We start from the raw sequence: 23,188 nt of genomic DNA on the forward strand, positions 1-23,188 counted from the left end.
AAAAAGCCCTGGTTCTAACTGACTGGTGGACAATGATTCAGCAGTCAGCATTCAGAATTCAGCAGTCCACCTGCACCTGACAGAAAAGAGCCACTCCCCTGAAAACAGCAAAGTCCACATTCTGGACAGAGAGGACCTCTGGCTTGAAAGAGAAGTCAGAGGCCATCTATGTTAAAATTGAACAGCCCTCTCTCAACAGAGGGGGAAGGGGTACACCACCCCTTACCTCCTGTTCACAGTGCAGCCCTTTCAGCAGTCCCAAGACGTTCCACGCTTCTTTGCATTCTGATTCAGGGACTCTGAGGTCACAGATTAGCCCCTAGTTTTAACGACTGGCTGTTTGCAGAGAGTATAAATCCCCTCCATTCCCCACCAGTTAGTTAGAACCGAAGAAGCTTCTTGGATGAGAAGTGAAAAATCAGAAAGTCCAGTTGTCTTTTTGAAAAGTCACTCATGCGCTCGTGACCTCCCGTTTAGACTACTGCAACGCTCTCTATATGGGGCTGCCCTCGAGGACCACTCGGAGGCTTCAGCTGGTGCAGAATGCTGCTGCGCGAGTTGTGATGGGGGTTTCCCGATACTCCCATGTAACACCTCTACTCCGCGAGCTGCATTGGCTTCTGGTTGCCTTCCAGGTGAGATTCAAGGTGCTGGTGATGACCTATAAAGCCCTAAATGGCTTGGGTCCGGGATATCTGAGGGAACACCTGCTGCCGGCATCAAGTTCCCTTCGTCCAGTGCGCTCCCACAGGGAGGGCCTTCTCAGGGTGCCGCCGGTAAAAGACTGCCGGCGGATAACACCCAGGGGGAAGGCCTTCTCTGTGGGTGCGCCTGCCCTCTGGAACCAGCTGCCCGTGGAGCTCAGGACTGTCCCCGACCTTCGTTCATTTCGCCAGGACCTGAAGACCTGGCTCTTTGAGCTCTCCGGCCCAGGCTGAGAATTTTTAACTGGGGCTTTTATTTTTTAGGGATTTAATTTAATCTTTTTAAATTGTTTTTAACTTTTGTATTGATTTGGTTTTAAATACCCTGTAAACCATCCTGAGTCCTTCGGGAAAGGGCGGTATATAAATCCAATAAAATAAATAAATAAATAATAAATAAATAAATAAAAGCACTGTGGGACAACCATGACCTGGATGACTGAGCCGCTCCAGAGACATCCAGAACCAATCATTTTTGTCAAGGTTTGGTGTCTGCCATCAATGAACACATAAACCAGTCATGAAAATAGCAACTTTATTACCATCTAATGAAAGGTCTATTTTTAATCTAGCCAACAATGTCACACTTAACAAAAGAGATGCATTTACAAAATCTGTGAGGTTCTATGCGCCCTTCAGAGAAACCATATGCTGCAGCATGTTTGTGCATTACAAAATGTTGGAAACTGTGTAATATAAATAGTATAAAAAGTATAAATAGAAAGGGGAATGACGGTTCTTTTCATTAGAACACACACTTGGAAGAATAGAAACAGCAGCCTCGTTACCTTTATTTTTACCTCTTTTTCCCCCACACAGAATCGTTGCCTTGATAAGTAGTTCAAATAAATACATGAAAATAAATTCTTTCTGCAGTACAGGAAATGAACTATGGACAGACCCAAAAGTATTGGTACCCTTCCACTTTTTCCCCAAAGAATTCCAATTTGGGTGAAATAAATTGAAACTGATACATATAAATAGTATCCACAATTCTTTAATCCCTACTCCATATTCCCTACTCCAGTTTGCTTCAAATGTTTTCTATAGCTCTAAATCAGGCTGAGTTGGAGAGGGTGCCTTAAATCTGTCCAGGGCACAATGACAGCAGATACTCTGTCTCAGCTGCAGCTCATGAATCCTCCAGCAGGATAATATCCCAAAACATACATCTAAATGACCAAGAATGGTTGAAGAGCAAACGTTGCATTGTTCTGAAGAGGCCTACTATGAATCCCAATAGAACTTTTATGGAAAGAGCTGAAACTTGGAGAAGGAACAAATTGCCAGTTGAGAAGTATAGAAATTCAGAGCTACAGAAAGCACTTGGTTGCAATTATTGCCTCAAAAGTGTACGCTATGAAATATTAGTTTAAGGGTATCAATAATTATATCCACGCCAATTTCATTTATTATTTTGTCTGCTTTGGTGACTGCTACTTAATTGTATCAGTTTCAACTTATTTCACAGCAAATTGGGGTCTTTGGGGAAAAGTGGAGGGGTAGCAATATTTTTGGCAATATCTGTTGGATGTTTGAATGGAAGAGAGACAGAGGACAGTTTAGATTAGAAGCTTTAAAATAGCCTTCCACAACCATTATTTCAGAATTTGGGGAGCTGCAATTTGGGGAGCTGCACACTTGCCCCCAGTTGGAGAAACCTACTCATATTTAATTCAGAGATACTGTATACCCTGCATATTTCAAGTCACATTGGTCACAATAAAAAAAAAGCTGTGAGGATGGGTCTTCCTGGTGAGTGAGTTGTAAAATCCACAATGCACCTAAATACAGTGTGTTAAGCCCTAGTTAAACAAGTCTAGGATTGCACTGCAAGAATTTTAATTTAGTTTTCTTGGGTTCCTCTGGTTTAAGACAGTGCTTTTTGCTTTGTCACTGATAGCAAAGGGAGCAAATCTTTACAGGGATGATTCATAAGCATACAATTCCCAAGAGGTGTGCTTGTTTTCTAAACCTTAAAAGTGACTCTAGGAATATCTAATCAGGGATGGAACCAAGATGAGCAAATAAATCCCTCCTCAAACTGCAGTTTAATATGAGTGCAGGAAGGAAGCCCTGCCACTAAATTGGGGTAATTTGATAGTAGAAGAATTTATTTTATTTTTTTTATTTTAATTCCATTTATATCCCGCCCTTCTCCGAAGACTCAGGGCGGCTTACAAGCTTAGCAGTAGCCTTCATTCTATGTATATGCCTGCTTATTAGGACTTTCACACACACACCCCAAGCGGCATTATTACAAAGTCAGCTTAATTGCCCCCAACAATCTGGGTCCTCATTTTACCTACCTCGGAAGGATGGAAGGCTGAGTCAACCTTGAGCCTGGTGGGACGCGAACCTGCACTAATTGCAGGCAGCTGGGGTTACTTAAGGAGGCATTAGCCCACTGCTCCACCAAGGTATTCATGGACAGAATACCTTAGAACGGGTTTGTCAAACTGCCGGCCCAAAGGTGGGATGCATCAGGAGGAAACCACGCTCACCCTGTTGCCGGCAATGGGGAAAAAGTTCCGCTACGTCACGCGACGTCGCGAGTTTGACATGTCTGCCTTAGAACTTTAGCAGAATCTAAATCAACTCACATGTTTTGTAATTAAGTCTCATCTATGAAGGAAAAGAGGCTGAGAACCTCCTGAAAAACACACATATAATCACAGATTTTACCTTCATAAAACCATATGTGAGGTCCCTATTGTTATTTTTTATTAGATCCTTGAGTAACTAATAATAAGGTAACGTATTGCTTTATCTATTTTTTAAAAAAGGAATTATGTTTTTCAAAACAATCCCAATTGATAGACTTTATTTTTGCTTGTGTTGTTGCATATATTGTTTTCCCAGGACACTATCCAATACTTTTGAATATGAATTACTGGGAGAAGTCTCATGATTGTCTGAGTTAGTAATAGTGTAATAAATAAGTTTTTATGCAGTACATTTCCGAGCGGAAAATACAGTTCTCTCTTTAGGTACAAAGGTACACTACATTGATCCTCTATAGTATTTGAGACCAAAAGGGCAAAAACCATCATTTGTGATAACCTGCATCATCTCCAGCATAATATAATGCACTCTTAATATAAGTAAATGTGAGTCTAAGAAGCAATTCTGTAGTCATTTCCTATTTTGGATATTATCGGAAACATAAATATATAAATAATATTTCTATATCCATTTTAAACTTGTTATCTCACAAATATTTTTTACTGATTTATATATCTTGAAGAAATCTGATTAATGTTAACTTCTCTATCTTTTTATAAAATAGTAAGAGGGCCATTTATACCATGAGATCGATGGAGTCAGTTAATAAAATTGACATTTATTTTTTTTGGCAACACAATTGAAACCAATTTGGAAAAGCATTCCATTCTCTGTTAATAGTGCCTAACAAGTGAGCCCAATGAGTGTAAGACCTCAGTTCTGCTACATCCTGAAAATACAGAGCATCGCTTTGTTGGAGAATAGGGGAAGGTCTGAACTGTTGAATTCAGAATTGTGAAATTGGAATGGTACCCAAATCTCCAGCAGATTGCCACTACCGAGAACGACCTCCTCTCAGTCATCACCTAGCAGGCCTGACAAGGATGGTAACTTAGTTAAGAGATTTCTGGAAGAAATGGTTATCAGAGTATGTTATCCTTGACTAAAGTCCTAAATTGTAAGGGGTTCGAAAGGTACAGCATCTGCAAGAATCAGAACATCACTAGATGCCGCTCTCTCTCTCTCTCTCTCTCTCACACACACACACACACACACATATCAAAAAGTCTCCCATCTAGAAGTTGTATTCTCAAAGCTGAGGTACGGCAGCCCTAAGAAAAATGAACTATAATTGTAAAAATCAAATAAACTCTTTGTAGGAGCCAGTGAACTGAACATCACTGTCTCCTTAAAACAGACCTCCCAGAACAAAAACAGAATAACACTGAAACCCAACAGCCAAAATAGCCTTCAAAGGGGTATTTTATGTTGATGCAAATCTATTGACTGCTGTTAAAATTGTTCAGGTAGATAGCCCCGGGATACTTCACTAAAAAAAACACACCAGACATTCCTATTATGAAGGCAAAAAGGAAAGGTTTTTAAAAAGGCACTTGCTTTTGTAGCCAGCGGTTCTGAGTTCCAATTTAGAGCTAATTTTATCAGTAAAGTTGTGGAAGAAAGAGGGGCCAAAAAGCTATTCGGTGGAACTGTTATCAGTGGAAAAGGTGATAGTCTTAAGCTTTTGGGTTCCTTTTAATGAGATGTTCTTGAAGGAAGGGGGGGGTCCTTGGTGCTCTCTGAGCTTGTTTTCTTGCAGATGTTTCGTTACCCAAACTAGGTAACATCATCAGTGCTAGCGCCTAGCACTGATGTTACCTAGTTTGGGTAACGAAACGTCTGCAAGAAAACAAGCTCAGAGTACCAAGGAGCCCTCACGTCAACCCTGAGCTACAAATATTCTCCTTCATTAATATTCTTGAATGCATCAGATTCAACAAGATCTTGCGCATAAAAATACACAAAAGCACCTTTCTATGGGCCATTCCCTTGGATCTTACCGTACATCGGGTGGTTCATCAGCGTATTTACGCTGTCTGCAAAGTATGGAAAGGAAGAGGGTGTACTGTATTTTTTATTTTAATTCCATTTTATATCCCGCCCTTCTCCGAAGACTCAGGGCGGCTTACAAGCTTAGCAGTAGCCTTCATTCTATGTATATGCCTGCTTATTAGGGCTTTCACACACACCCCAAGCGGCATTATTACAAAGTCAGCTTATTGCCCCCAACAATCTGGGTCCTCATTTTGCCTACCTTGGAAGGATGGAAGGCTGAGTCAACCTTGAGCCTGGTGGGACTCGAACCTGCACTAATTGCAGGCAGCTGGTGTTACTTAAGGAGGCATTAGCCCACTGCTCCACCAAGGCTCAGTATAATATCTCCATTTTATATAATGTTAACTGACGCATGCCTGAAACACAGCACTCAGTATTCGAGCGGCAAATTTTAAAACAGCAAGATCAATTATTCTCCCAGGGGCAGACGGGAAACCTCTTTCTATGCACACATTCCAAAATATGAATTAGGTTTATTCATATTTCACGATTCTTAACTGCCCACCTCCCTTAAAGAGTGTAGCCCTGGGCAGTGTAGAATTTAATCAGTAAAATTAAGCATTGAAAGCAGAATAATTTAAGATTCAATTTTTTTAAAAAAAAAAAACCCTATGTAAAACAATATTATAAAATTACAAAAGATGAACAGTTCCAAGATAAGGAGGCTAGCAGGTCAATCTATTTAGCACAAGGAGAGCAACCTGTCACCTTATAGATGTGAATTTCGACTCCTGTTATTCCTGAGCAACATAGGATAAAACAAAAAGGATTAGGATCGTAATGAACTGCACCAGCAGGCCATATGGTATATTGCTGGTTTCTCCATTAGGAGAAGGCCATTCTTTGCAAAGCTTATCTATTCTCATGAATTCATTTAGAAGTACAAGCAATTATTTCTAGGCTTATGTTTTAACCCGAAAGCCTATTAGTTTTCAAACAGAACCTTTTCAAATCCAGTCTATCTTTAGAAGAAAGGGAATTATTAATATTGGATATAATCAAGTCTGAGTCTCAAGCTTTTTTTTTTTTTTTGGCATACAGAAAACGTAGTCTCCAATCACTGACATGAGGAATAATTAAAAGCAATTGCTTTATGGCATTTTACAATTTTAATCATGCCTGCTTTATATTCTTGGTTTTAGTCAAGTTGTTGTTAACAATTCCTTCCCTAGCTAAAGAAATCTGATCAAATCTTAAGATTTCAGAAACGCGCTCAGGCCCAGCATCATTTCAGCACGTTCTGTTTTAAGATAAATCGAAAGACATCATCCGAGAGTCCAGGGATTGCTTTTCCTTTCTCCGAATTAGCAACGGCACTGACGGGAGTCAAAAAGCAGAAGTGGTTGCTGGGAGGCCGAGGGAAGATTTTATTCTCCTCTCTGTTCAAAACCATTTGAGCGATTTGGAGATTCTTCACTGTAAATTTCATTCCCTCTTTGCCTGCAAGATCTGCAGCCTTAAGGGACAGACACTGTGAAGTTGATTCATATATTGGACTCCTTCTGCCTGGCTTCTTCTGGCACAAAGTACTGTAGAATGTGTCCAGAGATTTTCTAAGGGTGGATTCTCCTTCTCCCCTTTGCTCAGGAACCTCAACTTCGCTCCGTTGAAGCTGTTCCGTGTTCTCACAGCTGGTAGTCCCCCTCCTCTCATAGAGAGAAGGCCACACAGTGTTGTTGGCTTTGGCAGCTGGCCCTGGGAAAAATTGACTGATGGACTCTGTTGGGAAATAAGAAAAAAATCAAATTTAAAAAAAAGCCAATCAGGGAATGTAATCCAACGACCGGCATGTTATGCTTGTGCACGGCCCGTATTCTAACCCACGACCAGACTGATAATGACAATTTTTGAAGCAGAACTCCAGTTTAAAATTCCCTTTGGACCAAGTGGGAACAAGCTATCCACTCAGCGGGCAAGAGAGCATTCATACGCTTCATTTGTAAAGTTTAGACACCTCTGAGCTTACCAGTGCAATGAACATGGACAGAAAGAATTTCCTAAATTGGCCAGTTTGAAGGCCTGTGGTTGAAACTACACATCCCATGTGTACTGGTAGAAAAACCGCTGCTTCACAGACCCACAAAACAGTCCATGTGAAGGTACCCAAACTGTCTACTTAGAAGGAAGGAGAAGCATAGAAATGGCAACGGGTGTCACATAATTCTTGAGGGTCATTGTGTTGCCTGAGGAATGGTGCTATCTCCATCTTCACCCTCCGTTACAGGTGTTTATGATATCGCATGACAAACATAAAACACTCTGTACTGAAAAGTAAAATATCACTTAGTGTGTTACATTTGTCTTGTAGGCAACAAGAGACCAGATACCCACTCAGTCTGTAACTGAGAGCCAGTTCGGCCTAGTGGTTAAGGCACCAGGCTAGAACATGGAAGTTAGTGAGTTCAAATCCTACCTTAGACATGAAAGCCAGTTGGGAGACCTTGGCCCAGTCACTTTCTCTCTCAGCCCCAAACCCCCCCCCCCCCGCAAGGATTGTTGTTGTGAGGAAAATAGGAAGAGGAAGGTCTGTTGGACATGCTCACCACCTTGACTCATCAATAAAAATAATAAAGGGACGAAATAAATAAATAAATAAATAAATAATTCATATAAGATTTGAGTCTATGAGCAATGTTTATTATGCCACTCCTTCCTAGGGACTCAACAATATTTAGAGAGATTCTTTCTCTGTGAGGGTCTTGCACATCTGGCTTAAATTCTTTTATGTTATCAAAAACAAACCATCCACTGCAAAATGAAATTTTACTCTGGATTTGCTAGGAGTCCTTTTAATACTTGAACACTGTAGCTGAAAAGATGTGAGATTCCCGGGGGAAATAAAAAGGTTTGGAAATAGTCTATTTTTGTCTCATAATGCAGATGATTCACTTAATAAAACTCAGTAACAATGTGATATAGGAGCACTGCTAGGAGTTAGAACAATTTTATAAAATTGTACACTCTGTAAAGAAAAGAACCGTTGGTGAGCTACTTGATTGCAGACATAATGGCCACATTCAGGTCGACTGCACTATTAGTAAACTAGCACCTCCACCATTATGCCAGATTATATGCAACAATAACATTCAAATTATATGTTACATTTAGCCATGTCTAATTTTCTCTACAAATAAATGAACTGCCTAAAGAAAACTGAAACTTTCAGTTATGCATCAGAAAGGGAAAACTGTTATTTAACAATCACCCTATGACTTTGTTCTGTTTCTCAAAATTGTACATATCTTACATTGCTATTTTTTTTTTACAAAAAGGGAATATGGATGCCAGAATAGAGAACAGCCATCGTAGCACCAATCCAGTAAGTAGCTCACTGCCAACATACCCTCTTGCTGCTTTGTCTGCCAATTACTTTCCTGCTGCTTAATTAACCTAAGTGTTAAAGTGATTTACATGTCTGGAGACTCCCTCTTCTCCCATCGAAAAAACGAGAAAAGAATCTGGTATAGACATGGCTCTAACATTTTATTTCTTCCTCTTCCTCTTCCTCTTCTTCTTCTTCTTCTTCTCCTCCTCCTCCTCCTCCTCCTCCTCCTCCTTCTCCTTCTTGGCTTTTAATCATCCTGCCTGATGAAGACACTTCTGTTTTGCATCGTTACATCTTCAATTCAGCTAATAAATAACTTCTATTGATTTCCCTCCCCCCCTTTATAGGTGTTTTTTAGGGAGCAGTTAGACAGGCAGCTTTAAGATTCCACACTATGAAAGATTAGCCCACGTTGTTTCGTAGATAATACAATGTAGGCCAATATAATCCAAAGAGAAAGGTTGGTGGGATGGGATAGGATAGGCACTCAACACTTTACAGACCTATTAACTAAAGAAAAAAATTGAAACAAAATAGGAAATGTGTGCACAACGGGTATAATAACATCAGCAAAATAAACCCTGCATCAAAATATTGGTGTTTCTTAAACTTAGTAACTCTAAGGTGGGTGGACTTCGAGTACCAGAATTCTTTAACCAGCCATGAAGTCCACCCATCTTACAGTGCCAAGCTTGAGAAACAGTTGTCTGTATGATATGTGCTGAAAAATGTACGAGCACATAGTGTGCACATAGCTAAAATTTTAGAAGAGCCTATTAAGCTGGTCAGAGGTGAACAAGCAAAGATAACAGATAGCATTTTTGTTGCACTTTATAATCTTTGGTGGTAAAAGTAAGGTAAAGGTTCCCCCGCACATGCGTGCTAGTCGTTTTCCAATCTAGGGGCTCATCTCCGTTTCAAAGCCAAAGAGCCAGCACTTGTCCAAGGACGTCTCCGTGGTCATGTGGCCGGCATGACTAGATACCAAAGGCGCACAGAACGCTGTTACCTTCCCACCGTAGTGGTCCCTATTTTTCTACTTGCATTTTTTACGTGCTTTCGAACTGCTAGGTTGGCAGAAGCTGGGACGAGTAACAGGCACTCACTCTGTTACGCGGCACTCGGGATTTGACCCGCCAAACTGCCAGCCATCTGATCGACAAGCTCAGCGTCCTAACCCACTGAGCCACTGTGTCCCTTGAACAATAGATACAGCTAAAAAAAACTAACTTTCAGAATATGATCAAAAGGCATCCTGAAAAAGTGACAAATCTGTTATAAATTGTAACCTTCAGAGTTATTGATTTCTCTAAAGAAATACAGTAGGCTGCAATAGTAGATTTCTTCTTTATGGCTGCTTTGTATTTCTTATGAACATTTGAAAGAACTTCCCATCATCAACTCTGACCACAGCTCCCTATAGTTTAGTGGAATCACTGCCAAGAGCAATAATTATCAACAGTTTCCAAACAATTTACACAATATCTGCCATGGTGTGATACTGGCAACTTTTTCATACAAAGAATATGATCTACCACGTAGCTAAACATCTTTTCCAGTTGATAAATGGATACGGCTGAGGTGTATAAAATGCAACACGTGTCACAAATACACTAGAAGATTGCCTGCATGTAATTAAAGACAAATGAATGGTATGTAATAAATTAAACTCTGTGCATGTCAACTAATGATAGCAATGTGACAAATATTTTGATCAAGGTCATCACTAGTAGTTAAAATGCTATTGAGTCAGAAAAAGTAATTGGAATTATTGTTAGGCATGTTTTTAAATACCTTTTGCGGATTAAAAATGTTTATAGCTGTGTGAAGACACACTATTCTTTTGTAACAAACATAACAACAAAGGCAATTTTCTTTTTTTTCCCCAGTGATCTCCAATGTAGAATTTATTTTTGTCTTTTGAATCAGACACTTACTCTTCCTAAAATCATTTTTGTCTTCCTGTACTCAAAGTTTGAGCTCAGTTGATAATTTCCTAGATAATGTGTATTTCTACACATCAGTGTTCAGACAGTGAAAGTAATGAACTTTATGAGCTTTCTTTTCTTTGATTATTAGGATCCATTACAGTTGCACTCCTACAGGGCAAAAGCCTTTATCTTTGATGCTTATTTCAGGTTTCTGTCTTCCAACCCACCATAAAATTCCAGTGTAACATATTGTTGCAAACTCACAAAATGGCTTAAGGAATAAGCTCACTTTTTTTCAAAAATGAATGAGATGGTTAAGTCACAAAGCAAACAGGAGAGGCTATGTCATAAGGCTACATAAGAGGTTACTTATATATGTCCACAAGTGAAATATTCATAAATACCTTGGTTCATTCCCATAATATGTTTGAACCAAATTGTAGCCTTCCATTTCATAATGCTACAACCTTTTCTTTCCAATCTATTTATCTTCATTAAAGGAAGAAAACGTTTGTAACATTTATTCAGCAATCCACTTACTGGATTGGTGCTACGATGGCTGTTCTCTATTCTGGCATCCATCTTCCCTTTTTGTTAAAAAAAAAATAGCAATGTAAGATATGTGCAATTTTGAGAAACAGAACAAAGTCATAGGGTGATGGTTAAATAATAGTTTTCCCTTTCTGATGCATAACTGAAAGTTTCAGTTTTCTTTAGGCAGTTCATTTATTTGTAGAGAAAATTAGACATGGCTAAATGTAACATATAATTTGAATGTTACTGTTGCATATAATCTGGCATAATTGGTTTGGTGGGGGTGCTAGTTTACTAATAGTGCAGTTGACCTGAATGTGGTCATTATGTCTGCAATCAAGTAGCTCACCAATGGTACAGATTCATAATTGATAAGTACAAAACAAAAGGGCAAAGGACCTCAGATTCACATATATACTGGAAGCTCAAGAGAAAAGAGTGCTGATTTTGGAAAACAAGAACTGGCAAATCCATTCTTCTCAAATTGTCTTATGTATGTACCAAAATGTTCGCTGGAGTAGGGCTGGGAGTGAGGCACAAAACAGAAGAGGAATTTTATGCAAGTTTTAAGGATTTGGAACGACGACGGATCCTACTCAATGACCACAATGGAGCCCCAAAATTTCTGTTGCTAAACGAGATATCTGTTAAGTGAAGTTTGCCCTATTTTACAACTTTTCTTGCCACGGTTATTAATTGAACCACTCTTAAATTCGTAACTGTTCTGTACCAGCCTGCTACCGGCCCTGCAGAAAAGGCAGGGACAACCCCTTTAAAAACGGCAAGAGGCTGGAACTAAGCCTGCCAAATTTATTAACATAAAACAGAGCAAAACAAGACACCAACCATGAAACAGGAGCTATGAAACAGGAACTATTCAAGCGGTTGCCTCCAGCAAACCAGCCCTCCCACGCATTCCCCTTTTATACAGTTCAGGGTGTGGCTTCTCTCTGCCTCCTTCCGAGGTGCCCCATTGCCTTCCTCTGTTTACTCCTGATTGACTGCCTCCTGCGTCGGGCGTCCTTGAACAGGGCCAGCTGTGGGTCATCTTCATCCACGCTGTCAGGCTCACACAGCTGGGTCTCCGTCGTGACCAGGTGGGAGGGGCCTGGCTGAGGGCTCTCATCAGCAAGCTCTTCAACACCCCCCTCCTCCTCTGAGTCGTCCAACCCAACTGCCGAATCCACAGGCTGACCCTGAATCACAACAGTAACATGGCTATTAAGTGACTCTGGCTTCACCACTGGCATTTCCTTGTCAGAAGGTCGCAAAAGGTGATCACATGACTCCCGGGACACTGAAACTATCATAAATATGAGTCAGTTGCTACGCATCTGAATTTTGATCATATGCTCATGGGGATGGTGCAAAACGGTCACAAGTCACTTCTTTCAGTTCTGTTGTAACTTTGAACAGTCACACTACACGTACTGTTTCAAGTTGAGGAGTAGCTGTATGTGATAGTCTACAGTCATGGCTTATTGCTTGCTGTTCAGTGTCCATGCACATGCCCAAACAAATGCTATGGGTTAGTTTTTATTTGTTTATTAAATTTCTATGCCGCCCATCTCACTGATACAGTGAATTACTGCTAAGGAGAATCTTGGAATTGTTTTTCACAAGAAGCATTCTCATTGAAGACAGATGAGGTGGCTGGAAATGCTGGGTTGGCAATAATGATGGAGTCCTATATATTGGAGGAATGAGAGAAGGAGAACTAGGGGAAAAGAAAATCCCCCAGAATTAAGATGGACCTAGACAGTTCTGGCTGTTGAAAAATTGTGATTTTAATAAAGAACAATGGGGGCTGATAAACCTGAATTGGATCTGGCAGTATTTACACTGCTTAAAGCATGTTGGTTCCTAGGCAAATCTTGCAAGATTACTGAGAAGAGCTCTTGGGCAAAAATACATGGCATGCTTGATTTTAGGACTGCTTGTTTGAATAAAAGGACAGAAAGTCCTGAAGTGGCAGTTTGCACCGTGTATCAAATTCTGAGAATCACAGAAAGTCCCTGTGATAAGATACTGTACCTTTTTCCTCACTTGACAGATTTCAAAACCAGATCAGGCTGGTTTCGAGAAAGTTCTCCAATCATTTATTTATTTATTTATTTAATTGATTTTATGTACCGCCCTATTCCCAAAGGACTCAGGGCGGTTTACAGGGCGAGTTAAAACAATAGAAATAAGTACCCTTTAAAATAGAATTAAACAAGACTAGCCCACAATTAAACAAATTAAAATTGACATTTTGACATTTTCCTTCTTTCATTTGGTAGTATTTTAAGTGTAGTTTCAGTCTGAGCCAGGTCATATTTTCTTTGAACAAAAATAAAGAAAACTGTAGGAAATTTCTATTACCACAGAGAAGGGCACACATTTTTGTTGCTTATTCTGATTTTTCATACAGGTCTGCAACAAATAAAAAAGTAGAAGTAGGGAACTGACTCCAGTCTCATCTTAAACATATCAGCAAGAGCAATTTAAAGAAGCAATTAGAAAAAAGTACTATTTATTATTGACCTTGACCCTAAGATACAGGACTGTTGAGTATTTTTCCAGATTGTAAAGATTGTTTTTCAGATGTTTACAAGCCGTCTCCCAGGCCTATTAAGTAGTTGCAAGTATCAGACATTGCTAAATAGTTATCTGCTCTTTAACCACCCTCAAGTCAGTTTTTTAGCTATATTAGAAGAAGCTTCCATACCATAAATGTCCACCAGACCTTGTTTTTGCTGCCTCCAGAGCCTCTTCTAATTATGGATGTCTGAAAATTGGAAAAGGTGTGAGTTTTTTGAAATAAGAAACACACTAAAAAACCAGTGTATGGCCTGAAGCCAGGTGCATTTAGCTTTAAAACAGAAGAAACACTACTCTCAGTCCTAAGAAAATAAAAACACCAGATCTTCCATTGGCACTTTCATCTCTCCCATTGTGGCACTTTGGTTCTCCGACATTAAGACAGGACCTCAGCACATCCTGTGGCTCCGTTAATAAAAAACGTGTTCCAAATCCTCCAAGCTTTCTATAGAGGAGAGTTATAAGTGACAATATAGTACTTTTAATTCAAAGCAAAATGAAGTATTACTTGTCTATGGAGATTCTCAGTCATCCAGGTCATAGTTATCCCAAAGGTGCTTTTTCACGAGGCAACTGGACTGTCTTGTTTTTCTTTGAAGACGTTTCACTTCTCATCCATGAAGAAGCTTCTTGGATGAGAAGCGAAACGTTTTCAAGGAAAAACAAGAAAGTCCAGTTGCCTCGTGAAAAAGCACCTTTGGGATCACCGTACCACTTGTTCTTTCTAATGAACTGAGGGTTTTTGTAAAGACACCATTCATAATTGGGATGAGAAAGCCAATCTCAATCTGAAGTAGATAAAATGAAATCTTCTTTGAAATCCTCATAAAAATTATATCCTAAAATAACGTTTCCCAACCTTTCTGGCTTTGCGGACCAGCAATGGGGGGGGGGGAGAGGAGAGAGGTGGTTCTGTGTGAGTGGCGGGTGCAGCTCACACAAACGGTGTGCACTCACACACCACTTCTGCGGCCTAGTTCCGAAGGGGCCACAGTCCGGTACTGGGCCATGGCCTGGGGTTTGTGGACCCTTGTCTTAAAAAAAAACCCTAAAATGAGCCTTTTCAGAGGCATGCAAGGGGAGGATAGTTCACCATCCATTTCCCCCCTCTGATCAACCAAGCTATCTTTGTGCCTCAAGATGGAAGTGCAAATTCCCACTTTCTCTCTTCCATGGTTACTCAAGATTATCTTTATAAAAAAACCCCATTAGACATGACTTCTAATTACACTCTGTAATTAAGCTGCTAGAATGAAAACTGGGGAAGTAGGAGGAGCCTAGAAATCAAAACAAATTTATTAATTTATCACATTTTTAAACATCCCATCTACCTCATGGAGGAAGGTCTGAGCCATACTTTCAGAGGTTCCCTGTTTCTTAATCCTTAGGTATTCCACCACCACTTTCCTAAGCCACCATTTTCTATTTGATTCTGGATGTGAAACCTTGGGTGTCTCTTAAAACACAAAGCTGAACCAAAACACTTGGTGTGGGTCTGCTTGATCCTATATCAAGATTGCTTCATCAGAAAAGCCAGCTACAAAATGGCCGGCTCTTTCTTTTGCAGCTGGCTCTGGATACTGAATGCCACCATTTACCCACCAGATCTTACACTGACAGGTTCGGCAACATGCAAAAAGAACTCTTAAGTTGTCCTTTCTGGTAAAAGTGAGTGTCTTTTCAAGCCTATTGCAACAAAAAAGAAGCTGTTTGCCCTTCTTGACTTCTGGGGAAAATGTTCAGTTTTGCATAAAGTCCTGGAATTGTGTTGCTTAGCATATCAAAATCAACCAACATCGACTTGGTGCTGCCAGGTAGCTGGAGAAGAAAGCTTGAGTTTTATGGCTAAAGAATGTTTTTTTTTCTCAAAAAGTCTCCAGTTATCAATTAAGAACTGGTAACTTTAATATTACTGTGAGACTGAGTCATGGGGGAAGAAAACAAGAAAATGAAAAGGTTCTGCAATGCATAGCATTTTTTTTAAGTTTAAAACAATGCTTAGATTAAGCTTTTAAAGAGCCAATACAACATACTGCAGTGTTGGCCTGAGAATTAATTAGTGATCTAAATGGGATGCAAGCACACTGGTCAACTACAACACAATATGTTTTGTCTCCACTATCTTCATCTCAATTTCAGCTTCCTACTTTGCTCTTTGCTGCTACAATTCGGAGTGATATGGAGGCAATTTGCGTTGTCACATAGCATCCTATTAGGAAATGGCATGACATTTGGAAAAGAAGTTACACTTGGGTCACCTCCATTTTGTGAGACAACAGCAGATAGCCGGGATCTTTTTGAAAACTTTTTCATGTGTCTGTGAGAAAGCTGTCTATAAGGTTCTACTCCTTCAATCAGAATCAGAATAGAGCTGGGCGGGACCTTGGAGGTCTTCTAGTCCAACCCCCTACTCAAGCAGTAGACCCTGTACAATTTGAGACAAGTGGCCGTCCAGTCTCTTCTTAAAAACCTCCAGTGAGGAGCACCCATAACCTCTAAAGGAAAGCCATTCCACTGGTTAATTGCTCTCACTGTCAGGAAATTTCTCCTTAGTTCTAGGTTGCTTCTCTCCTTGATTAATTTCCATCCGTTGCTTCTTGTCCTGCCTTCAGGTGCTTTGGAGAATAAGTTGACCTCCCTCTTCTTTGTGGCAGCTCCTCAAATACTGGAATACTGCTATCATGTCACCCCCTAGTCCTTCTTTTCTCTAACTAGCCATACCCAGTTCCTGCGACCCTTCTTCACCTACAGTAGATATTCATATGCAGATATTATATATACCGCATATAAATATATCAATATCTATTTCTAGATCTGTATTTTATATAGATATTCAGATACAACCTTTTTCTATCTGCTCTTATGCTAAGGACACCCATGTGCTAATCATCCACTTTGCCAACTTCATTTTGTAGAGGTAGTCCCATAACTCCATTGCAGCAAAAACAGCAGAGCTTTAGAGAACCCTTGAGACTTCCTCCACCCAGTTCCCACCAGCTGCAATAGGGCGACAAACGCCATGCTTCCCAGCCTACATGCCCTTCCTCAAAAGAGCAACAGGTTGGAGAGAGCTGTCTTGAAGGCTAGCCAATTTGCAGAATGACATAACCTTTCGTGGAAAAAAGGCATATCATCACGAAAGCTTATGACTCCAGCAACAACTGTTAAGAATTTTAAGATGCTACCAATTGCTTTCGTTTTTCCTAATGGCAAGTGATTCTGGAGGTTTCACAGAGGAGCTGCTTCTTCCGCCCTCTTCTCTGGTTTGCAAAAACTCATGAGAATGCCTTTTACAGAACAATCTTGTAGCTGTTTCTCTAGCACTGATGATGTTACCTAGTAAGGGTAATGAAACGTCTGCAAGAAAACAAGCAAGCTCAGAGACCACCAAGGACCCCTGAGTTGCTTTTCAAGCCTAATCTTGTATAATTTATTGGAACGTGACAAGTAGGCCAGCATTTCAAATAAACTTGAAAGCCTGTTCAAAGGAAGCCCTATGGCCTAGCCATGGCTATTAAATACAAACAGCCTGGGAGCTGAGTCAACTTACGCTATGGCTATTAAAAGGACATCATAGCATGAACCTCCTCATGCTTTGAACTTTTTCCTATTAATTGCAGGCTTTCATCTCTTGCATGTGCACTTTGTCACTCTTAGGAACCACAATAAAATAAAAACCTATATCTTTGGAGGTGGGCACAACTCTGTAAACTTCAGGATGAAGAAGTATATAATAAGAACATAAAAGAAGAATGAGATTAATCATAGCATAGACCTCATTGGTCCAGCATCTGTGCCTCTGAAAAGGCTACAGCATGACACAATTGTATAAGTTCTGCTGTTCATGTTTCCCCGGCAACAGATATTCAGAAGCATAAATCTTCTGACATTATAGCAAATATCATATAGCCAAGATGACTAATAGTCATAGATCAATATATAAAGGCTGAAAGAAAAGATAAAATTGAATCTCCCTCTTCCCCACCACAACCCTTCCAGCCAGATTTTCCTGGTACATGGTGCAGTAAGAAAAAGATGCATCACCCACTTTTTAAAAGCTTGCTCCATAATGATTTAAAAGAAAAATTATCTTGGAAAAAATATGGAGTGGGGTGATCCAGGGATCAGTACAACTTTTATAAATTATCTGGAATAAAGAGTATTCAGTGAGGTGGCCAAACAATTCAGGTATTGTAAGGAGTTCCAAAATTATATTTCTAAATTAAATGAATGGGCAGCCCCATTCCCAAAATACCATGCCATATGTAAACCATGGGGGTCAGAGAGCTCTTTGAAAACAGCTGACAATATGACAATCAAGGATCACAAATATATAGTAAAAAAGTAAAACATGCAAATTAAGGTAAAACATTGTGTCTGGGTAGCTGAGCACTGTCATCCTAAATTAGTTTTCCTCAAACAAATGTTCTTCACATAACTTCCATAATTTGAGGTATTTTGGCTCATGCCAGTCAGGTTTGTGGAATTTGTAAACTAAATTTCTTTGAAGGGCAATGGTTCATGGAGAAAAACAGACTAACTACTATTTAGAGTAATTCAGTATTCAATTGTGTAGTGGCCATCTAGATAGAGCATTGGTGGTGAACCTATGGCACGCGTGCCAAAGGCGGCACTCAGAGCCCTCTCTGTGGGCACGCGTACCATCACCCCAGCCCCGCCTCCCCCTGCAGCCCCCTCCTCACCAGCATCCGCCCTGGAGGAGAGTCGCCCCAGGCACGGACCACGTGGAGCAGTACAGCCAAGCACATGGCAGCCAGGCAGTGGGGAGAAGACTGCCCTCGTGCTCCATTGCACACAGATGATGGCTCTAATGCTAGAAGGAAAGAGGAGAACAACCAACACAAAGGTAGACAGACTTGGTTACAGTGGAGATGGGGGATGCCATTGGAAGAGCTGACGGTCAGGGAGAGATCACCTAAGTAGTCACTAAGAGTTGACGAAGACCTGATGGCATATAATCAATCGATCAATCAATCAATCATCCTGGTTAACAGTCAACAAAAGCACTGGGAATAATTATGACCTTGGCACGCAAATCTATTTTGTATCTAGGAATTTTTAATCTCTCTTCAAAAAGTGCCCTAAAAGCCCTCCTTCCATCTTTCAATTAACATTTAATTTTGAATTTTAATCATCCTTGCCTCTTTTTAGGTTTTATACACTGTTTTCATGTTTTGATATTTTATTTGTGCACTACCCAGATTCATCTGTGAGGGAGATGAGCTGTTTGAAATTTTGATAAATAAATGATTGAATAAAATAAGAAGAGTCACCACAGCTTGTAAAATATAAACACAAATTAAAAGCAATTAGAAAAAAAAACACAATATGCTGTGCTCCTTACAGTAGTTTTTAACCAAGAAAGCAGGATTTTCACAGACAAAAGGAAGGAAGGAAGGAAGGAAGGAAGGAAGGAAGGAAGGAAGGAAGGAAGGAAGGAAGGAAGGAAGGAAGGAAAGTTTCAATGTCTCAGACAATTGATAGTTCTTAGGAAAACTCCATTTTGAGTATCTGAAGGTTTGAATATTGTAACTGAAATACTATATTTGGAAACCACTTGGCTCCATACTAAAGTGCCTTGCTACTGAATGCTGACTTCAAGAAGTGTTCCTGAAAGAGCCTTCTGGTTGATGAATGGGCAATTACCAGGCTGGATGACAGTTTGAATTTCTTCCAAGAAAGCAAGCCTGTGTCTCTGAAAGTAAAATGATTTCAACTTAATCTCAAAGGCATCAATTACTAAGGGAAGCAAGCTTCATTTACATAATAGCATTCAACACAGCATATTACAACTCATCTTTTCACAGGGCTACAAACAAAGTCCCTGGACATTGCTACAAAAACAGGTTAGAAACAGATGTTTCCAAAAACACAGAAAGAACTTTTCCACAAGAATATACCTAGCACCTTGCTGCTTTGCTAATACATCTGGCAAACTAATGAACACTGTTATCGTACATTAGAAAAAAAATTTTCAAGCCTCAACTTTCATGAAAAGTGCGAAGATCCATCGAAAGGTCTGTGCTTTCATTCAACTCTGCCGTTGAAAGCCATCGCTAGATCTAAATACGGGCCTTCCAACAGCCATCACATACCAGTATGCATGGAGCCATACATGCTGGAGATCTCATTTTGGAGATCAGCTAAAGACAGCAGAACCCACAGGCTCACTTGAAAGCAGTGTGTCTGAAAACCTGAGCTGTAGGTGGAAATAAACTCCTAAGGTCTGCTCTGCGTTTTGTTTCCTTCAGCGTACCCACTGACTCCCGGTCCTGTTCCAAAGAGCAAATCAACAGAAAGCAGTATGGGTCTCTTTAAGAAGAAATGAAAGATCATTTCTACAATCTGGCTAATTTTAGTAACACAAGGCCAACTTTCTAATGAAACTGTGATGCAGTGGCCTATGAGACAATAAAGCTTTAGCACCAAGGATTCACGTTTTGCATAAAGTAATCCCTTGCCAAGATCCTGATTATAATGATAAAAGGAAGGAAGGGCTTTTACAGATGCCAAGGGCAATACAGTATCTGGCACAAGAAAAGAAGCCTCACTGAATAGGCTACCTAGATCACAGTTATGAGCCCAGCCTGATGTCTCCAAAGCACTTAAAAACAAAATATTGTTCGTTCTCAGTTAAAAAGATTTATTGCATCAGAAACAGGAGGCCCCACTTGGCTACTGGAACAAGTGCTTGCAGCTCCAGCCTCCTCCGTGAATTATCTAGTCCCTTTTAAAAGCCAGTCTTCATCTTCATATCTTGTGGCATAAATGTTAATTGTACTTTTGATGCCTCTTCCATTAGCATTTAAAAGCTGAAATATTCAAAACAGATCTGGAGATGTTCACTAGCAGTTGTCACAGTCGTCCCTTGTCGTGACTTAGCTAGAAACTCCTTCTCCACAGCTTTCCCCTGTTGTTTGTAACGCCTGAGTTAGGGGCTTTTCCTTTTTTTAAAAAAAAGCCTTTTCAAATATGCTTTTAATTTTATTCAATGTGGACTTGAGTATCAAGAATGGCTTTAGTTTTATTTTTCTGGAAGCTTCTGAGAAACCTGAGTAGCTTAGTAATATATCAAGCCAAACAAACGAATAAGTATCAAGAGACAAGAAAAGCTCACGAAGTCTCTATATCTTGGTGGAGACCTATGCAGGGATTCTAGGCCACAGAGACGGGGAACCAGGCCTGTGTTCTGCTACCTCCACACGAATTCTGGATGAAAACATGAAGCAAGATGTGCTTGCTCTTTTTTTTTTTTAAAAAAAAAAACCACTATGAAGCATCTATCAGGGTGGAAAAAAACTGAACAAAGGAAGAAAAAAAAAACACAGCTCCCCTCTCTAACCCACCAAAAAGAACAAACTACCATGTTTTCTAGTATAAATAGCCCAGGGCTTGAAAGAAGATAATTGAGGGGGGGAAAAAATCACATTATAGAGGCAGGTAAATCTGATTAGTAAGACCAAGAAACCCAACAAGACACTTCAGGCTACGATAAAACATCAAGGCATATTAGATTATCTTTTTAAAATCAGGTCATTTGTAACTTTTTTTTTTAAAAAAAAGAAGACATACAAATATCGGGAGCTATTTATTGTTTTTGCCTGGATGCAAAGCAAGGCCTGCTATCAGTTTCTGCTTGAGCAGGTAATTAGTTTCCAGCACATGGTCCTGTAGGTGAGGAGCATTGTGACATAGCCTGAAATTTAATCTGTCTGCACTTTATTAAAAACTGCACAATGGTCTGGTTATTAAAAATTCTAGATCCTGAGATCAGCTAGGCTCAGGCAGAACGCTAAAGGTAATTAACTGGCCACATATGTCTTTTCAATTTATAAAAGAGGGTGGTGGGTGTTGCATACTATACAGTTGCACCTCACTAGGTTTTCTGAATGCTTATATGCTTTTTTCTTAATAAAAGCTCTCCATCCAAAACAGTTTCATTTCCGTTTGTTCAACAGTTTGGACACAGAGCAATAAGTAATATCGATGAGGAGATTATGGTTCCAAAATGAAAGAAATCCAATAAAAGAGGTCATCAGCATGGCGAGAGACTGCCCAAAGTCCATGAGAACTATTTTGTCTTTGAGTACAATTAAAGGGTCCCATTTCTCATAGGATGCATCCTTGATACTTTAAAACTCTTACATCCTGCCAAGGCACAGCAGGATTAGAATCAGCAACCTGTCTGGGGTAGAGAGGAACAAAAGGGTGAATAAACAGGACCAGGGCGTTTCTGTGATTAATGTAAGGATATCACGGGGAAACACTAACTCAGAGCTTCATTAATCAGATGTTTAATATGGCAACCCATCTCGCCACACTAACCTATGGTTACTAACAACACATAACAATATTCCAGTGACACAACACAAAAGTAAAAACAATAATTTTTACTATTATATCTATAACCCACAGTAGTTATAATAATAATTAAAGGCATTTTAATAGTACAATGCAACTGAGGCTCCTAATAAAGTATTTGAAAAAATAATCCTAGCCAGTTGTACACGTTGATCTCAACTACCATCCAGGCCAGTTAGAGAAGAATTATCGTTCCAGTTGCCTTCTGCTAAACAGATGCTTAGCTTTTGATTCTATTCACAAGGATTACCTTTTGTGAATGAATGATAATTGCAGGGTTGTTTTGATTTTGGAAAAAAATGGGATAGTAAACTAGGATTTTTGGTGAATTATTTTCCCTAATGTGCATAACTTTGAGCACAGCAATTTAATTTCGGAGAAGTGAGAAACCGAAGACTTTCACTCTGACTCTCCCATTAGTTTATAAAGGATTACTTAGATTTATTCAAATGTCTTTCCAGTTGTTGTTTTTTACCAACTTCAGCACCACATTGTCTTGGCTTCCAGACCACCAGCAGGAAACGTTAAGAGGTAGAGTAAGAATTAAACATTTCCCAGGTGTTTTGGGCAATAACTAAGAAAAACAATTTAAACTTCCTGAAGATGTTAGCATTTCTGTTCTGTTCCACCCCAATGTCCTGCTTAAGGCAGAAACCTGCAGAACTGAAATTTTGAATTACAGTATCTTCTATATCTACTAAGTATTGGCCACCTGCATTTCACTCACTAGCACCAAATTTCTAGCCTTGGGATTGTGAAAACCCAGCCATTATTTTTATAACCATCAGAGTGAGTATGCAGGAGAAAATATATTTTGTATCTGGAGATCTTCATAGCTGGGGAATGCTCGAGAAATGTCTCTTGACAGCTCCTGCCCCCACAGGTCTTCTCTAGGCCTACTGAATAGAGTTGGAAGGGACCTTGGAGGTCTTCTAATCCAACCCCATGTCCAAGGCAGGAGTCGTCAAGCTATCTCAGAAAAATGGTTGTCCAATCTTTTGTTGAAAACCTCCAGCTCCAGGAGGTAAGCTTAATAATTCTGTCGGGAAATTCATCCTTATATTCAGATTTGATCTCCCTCTGATGCGTTTCTACCCATTGCTTCTTGT

At 39.8% G+C, this 23,188-nt stretch overlaps 1 protein-coding gene and 1 long non-coding RNA gene across 9 annotated transcripts in view; one reads left to right on the plus strand and one right to left on the minus strand.

Annotated features, from left to right (window-relative positions):
- The window catches only part of LOC310632247, a 49,659-nt gene that overhangs the window by 25,472 nt on the left and 999 nt on the right, over positions 1–23,188 (plus strand). Inside the window, exon 2 of the long non-coding RNA XR_014490814.1 lies at positions 8,597–8,643. This is a non-coding gene — a long non-coding RNA (uncharacterized lncRNA). The remainder of the gene's footprint in view (positions 1–8,596; positions 8,644–23,188) is intronic.
- Positions 2,817–23,188, minus strand: part of SHLD1 (shieldin complex subunit 1) — a 62,013-nt gene continuing 41,641 nt past the window's right edge. For 6 of the 8 annotated variants that reach the window (XM_083349313.1, XM_083349315.1, XM_083349314.1 and 3 more), the window contains one exon: positions 2,817–7,043. In XM_083349313.1, the coding sequence (XP_083205439.1) occupies positions 6,550–7,043 (494 nt within the window). In that variant the 3' untranslated portion in view covers positions 2,817–6,549. Of the gene's footprint in view, positions 7,044–13,824; positions 13,885–18,400; positions 18,532–23,188 lie in introns of all 8 variants that reach the window. The other 2 variants (XM_083349312.1, XM_083349311.1) reach the window with 2 other exon arrangements.

This window comes from Vipera ursinii, assembly GCF_947247035.1.
Source record: "Vipera ursinii genome assembly, chromosome: 1".
NCBI classification, from domain to species: domain Eukaryota; kingdom Metazoa; phylum Chordata; class Lepidosauria; order Squamata; family Viperidae; genus Vipera; species Vipera ursinii.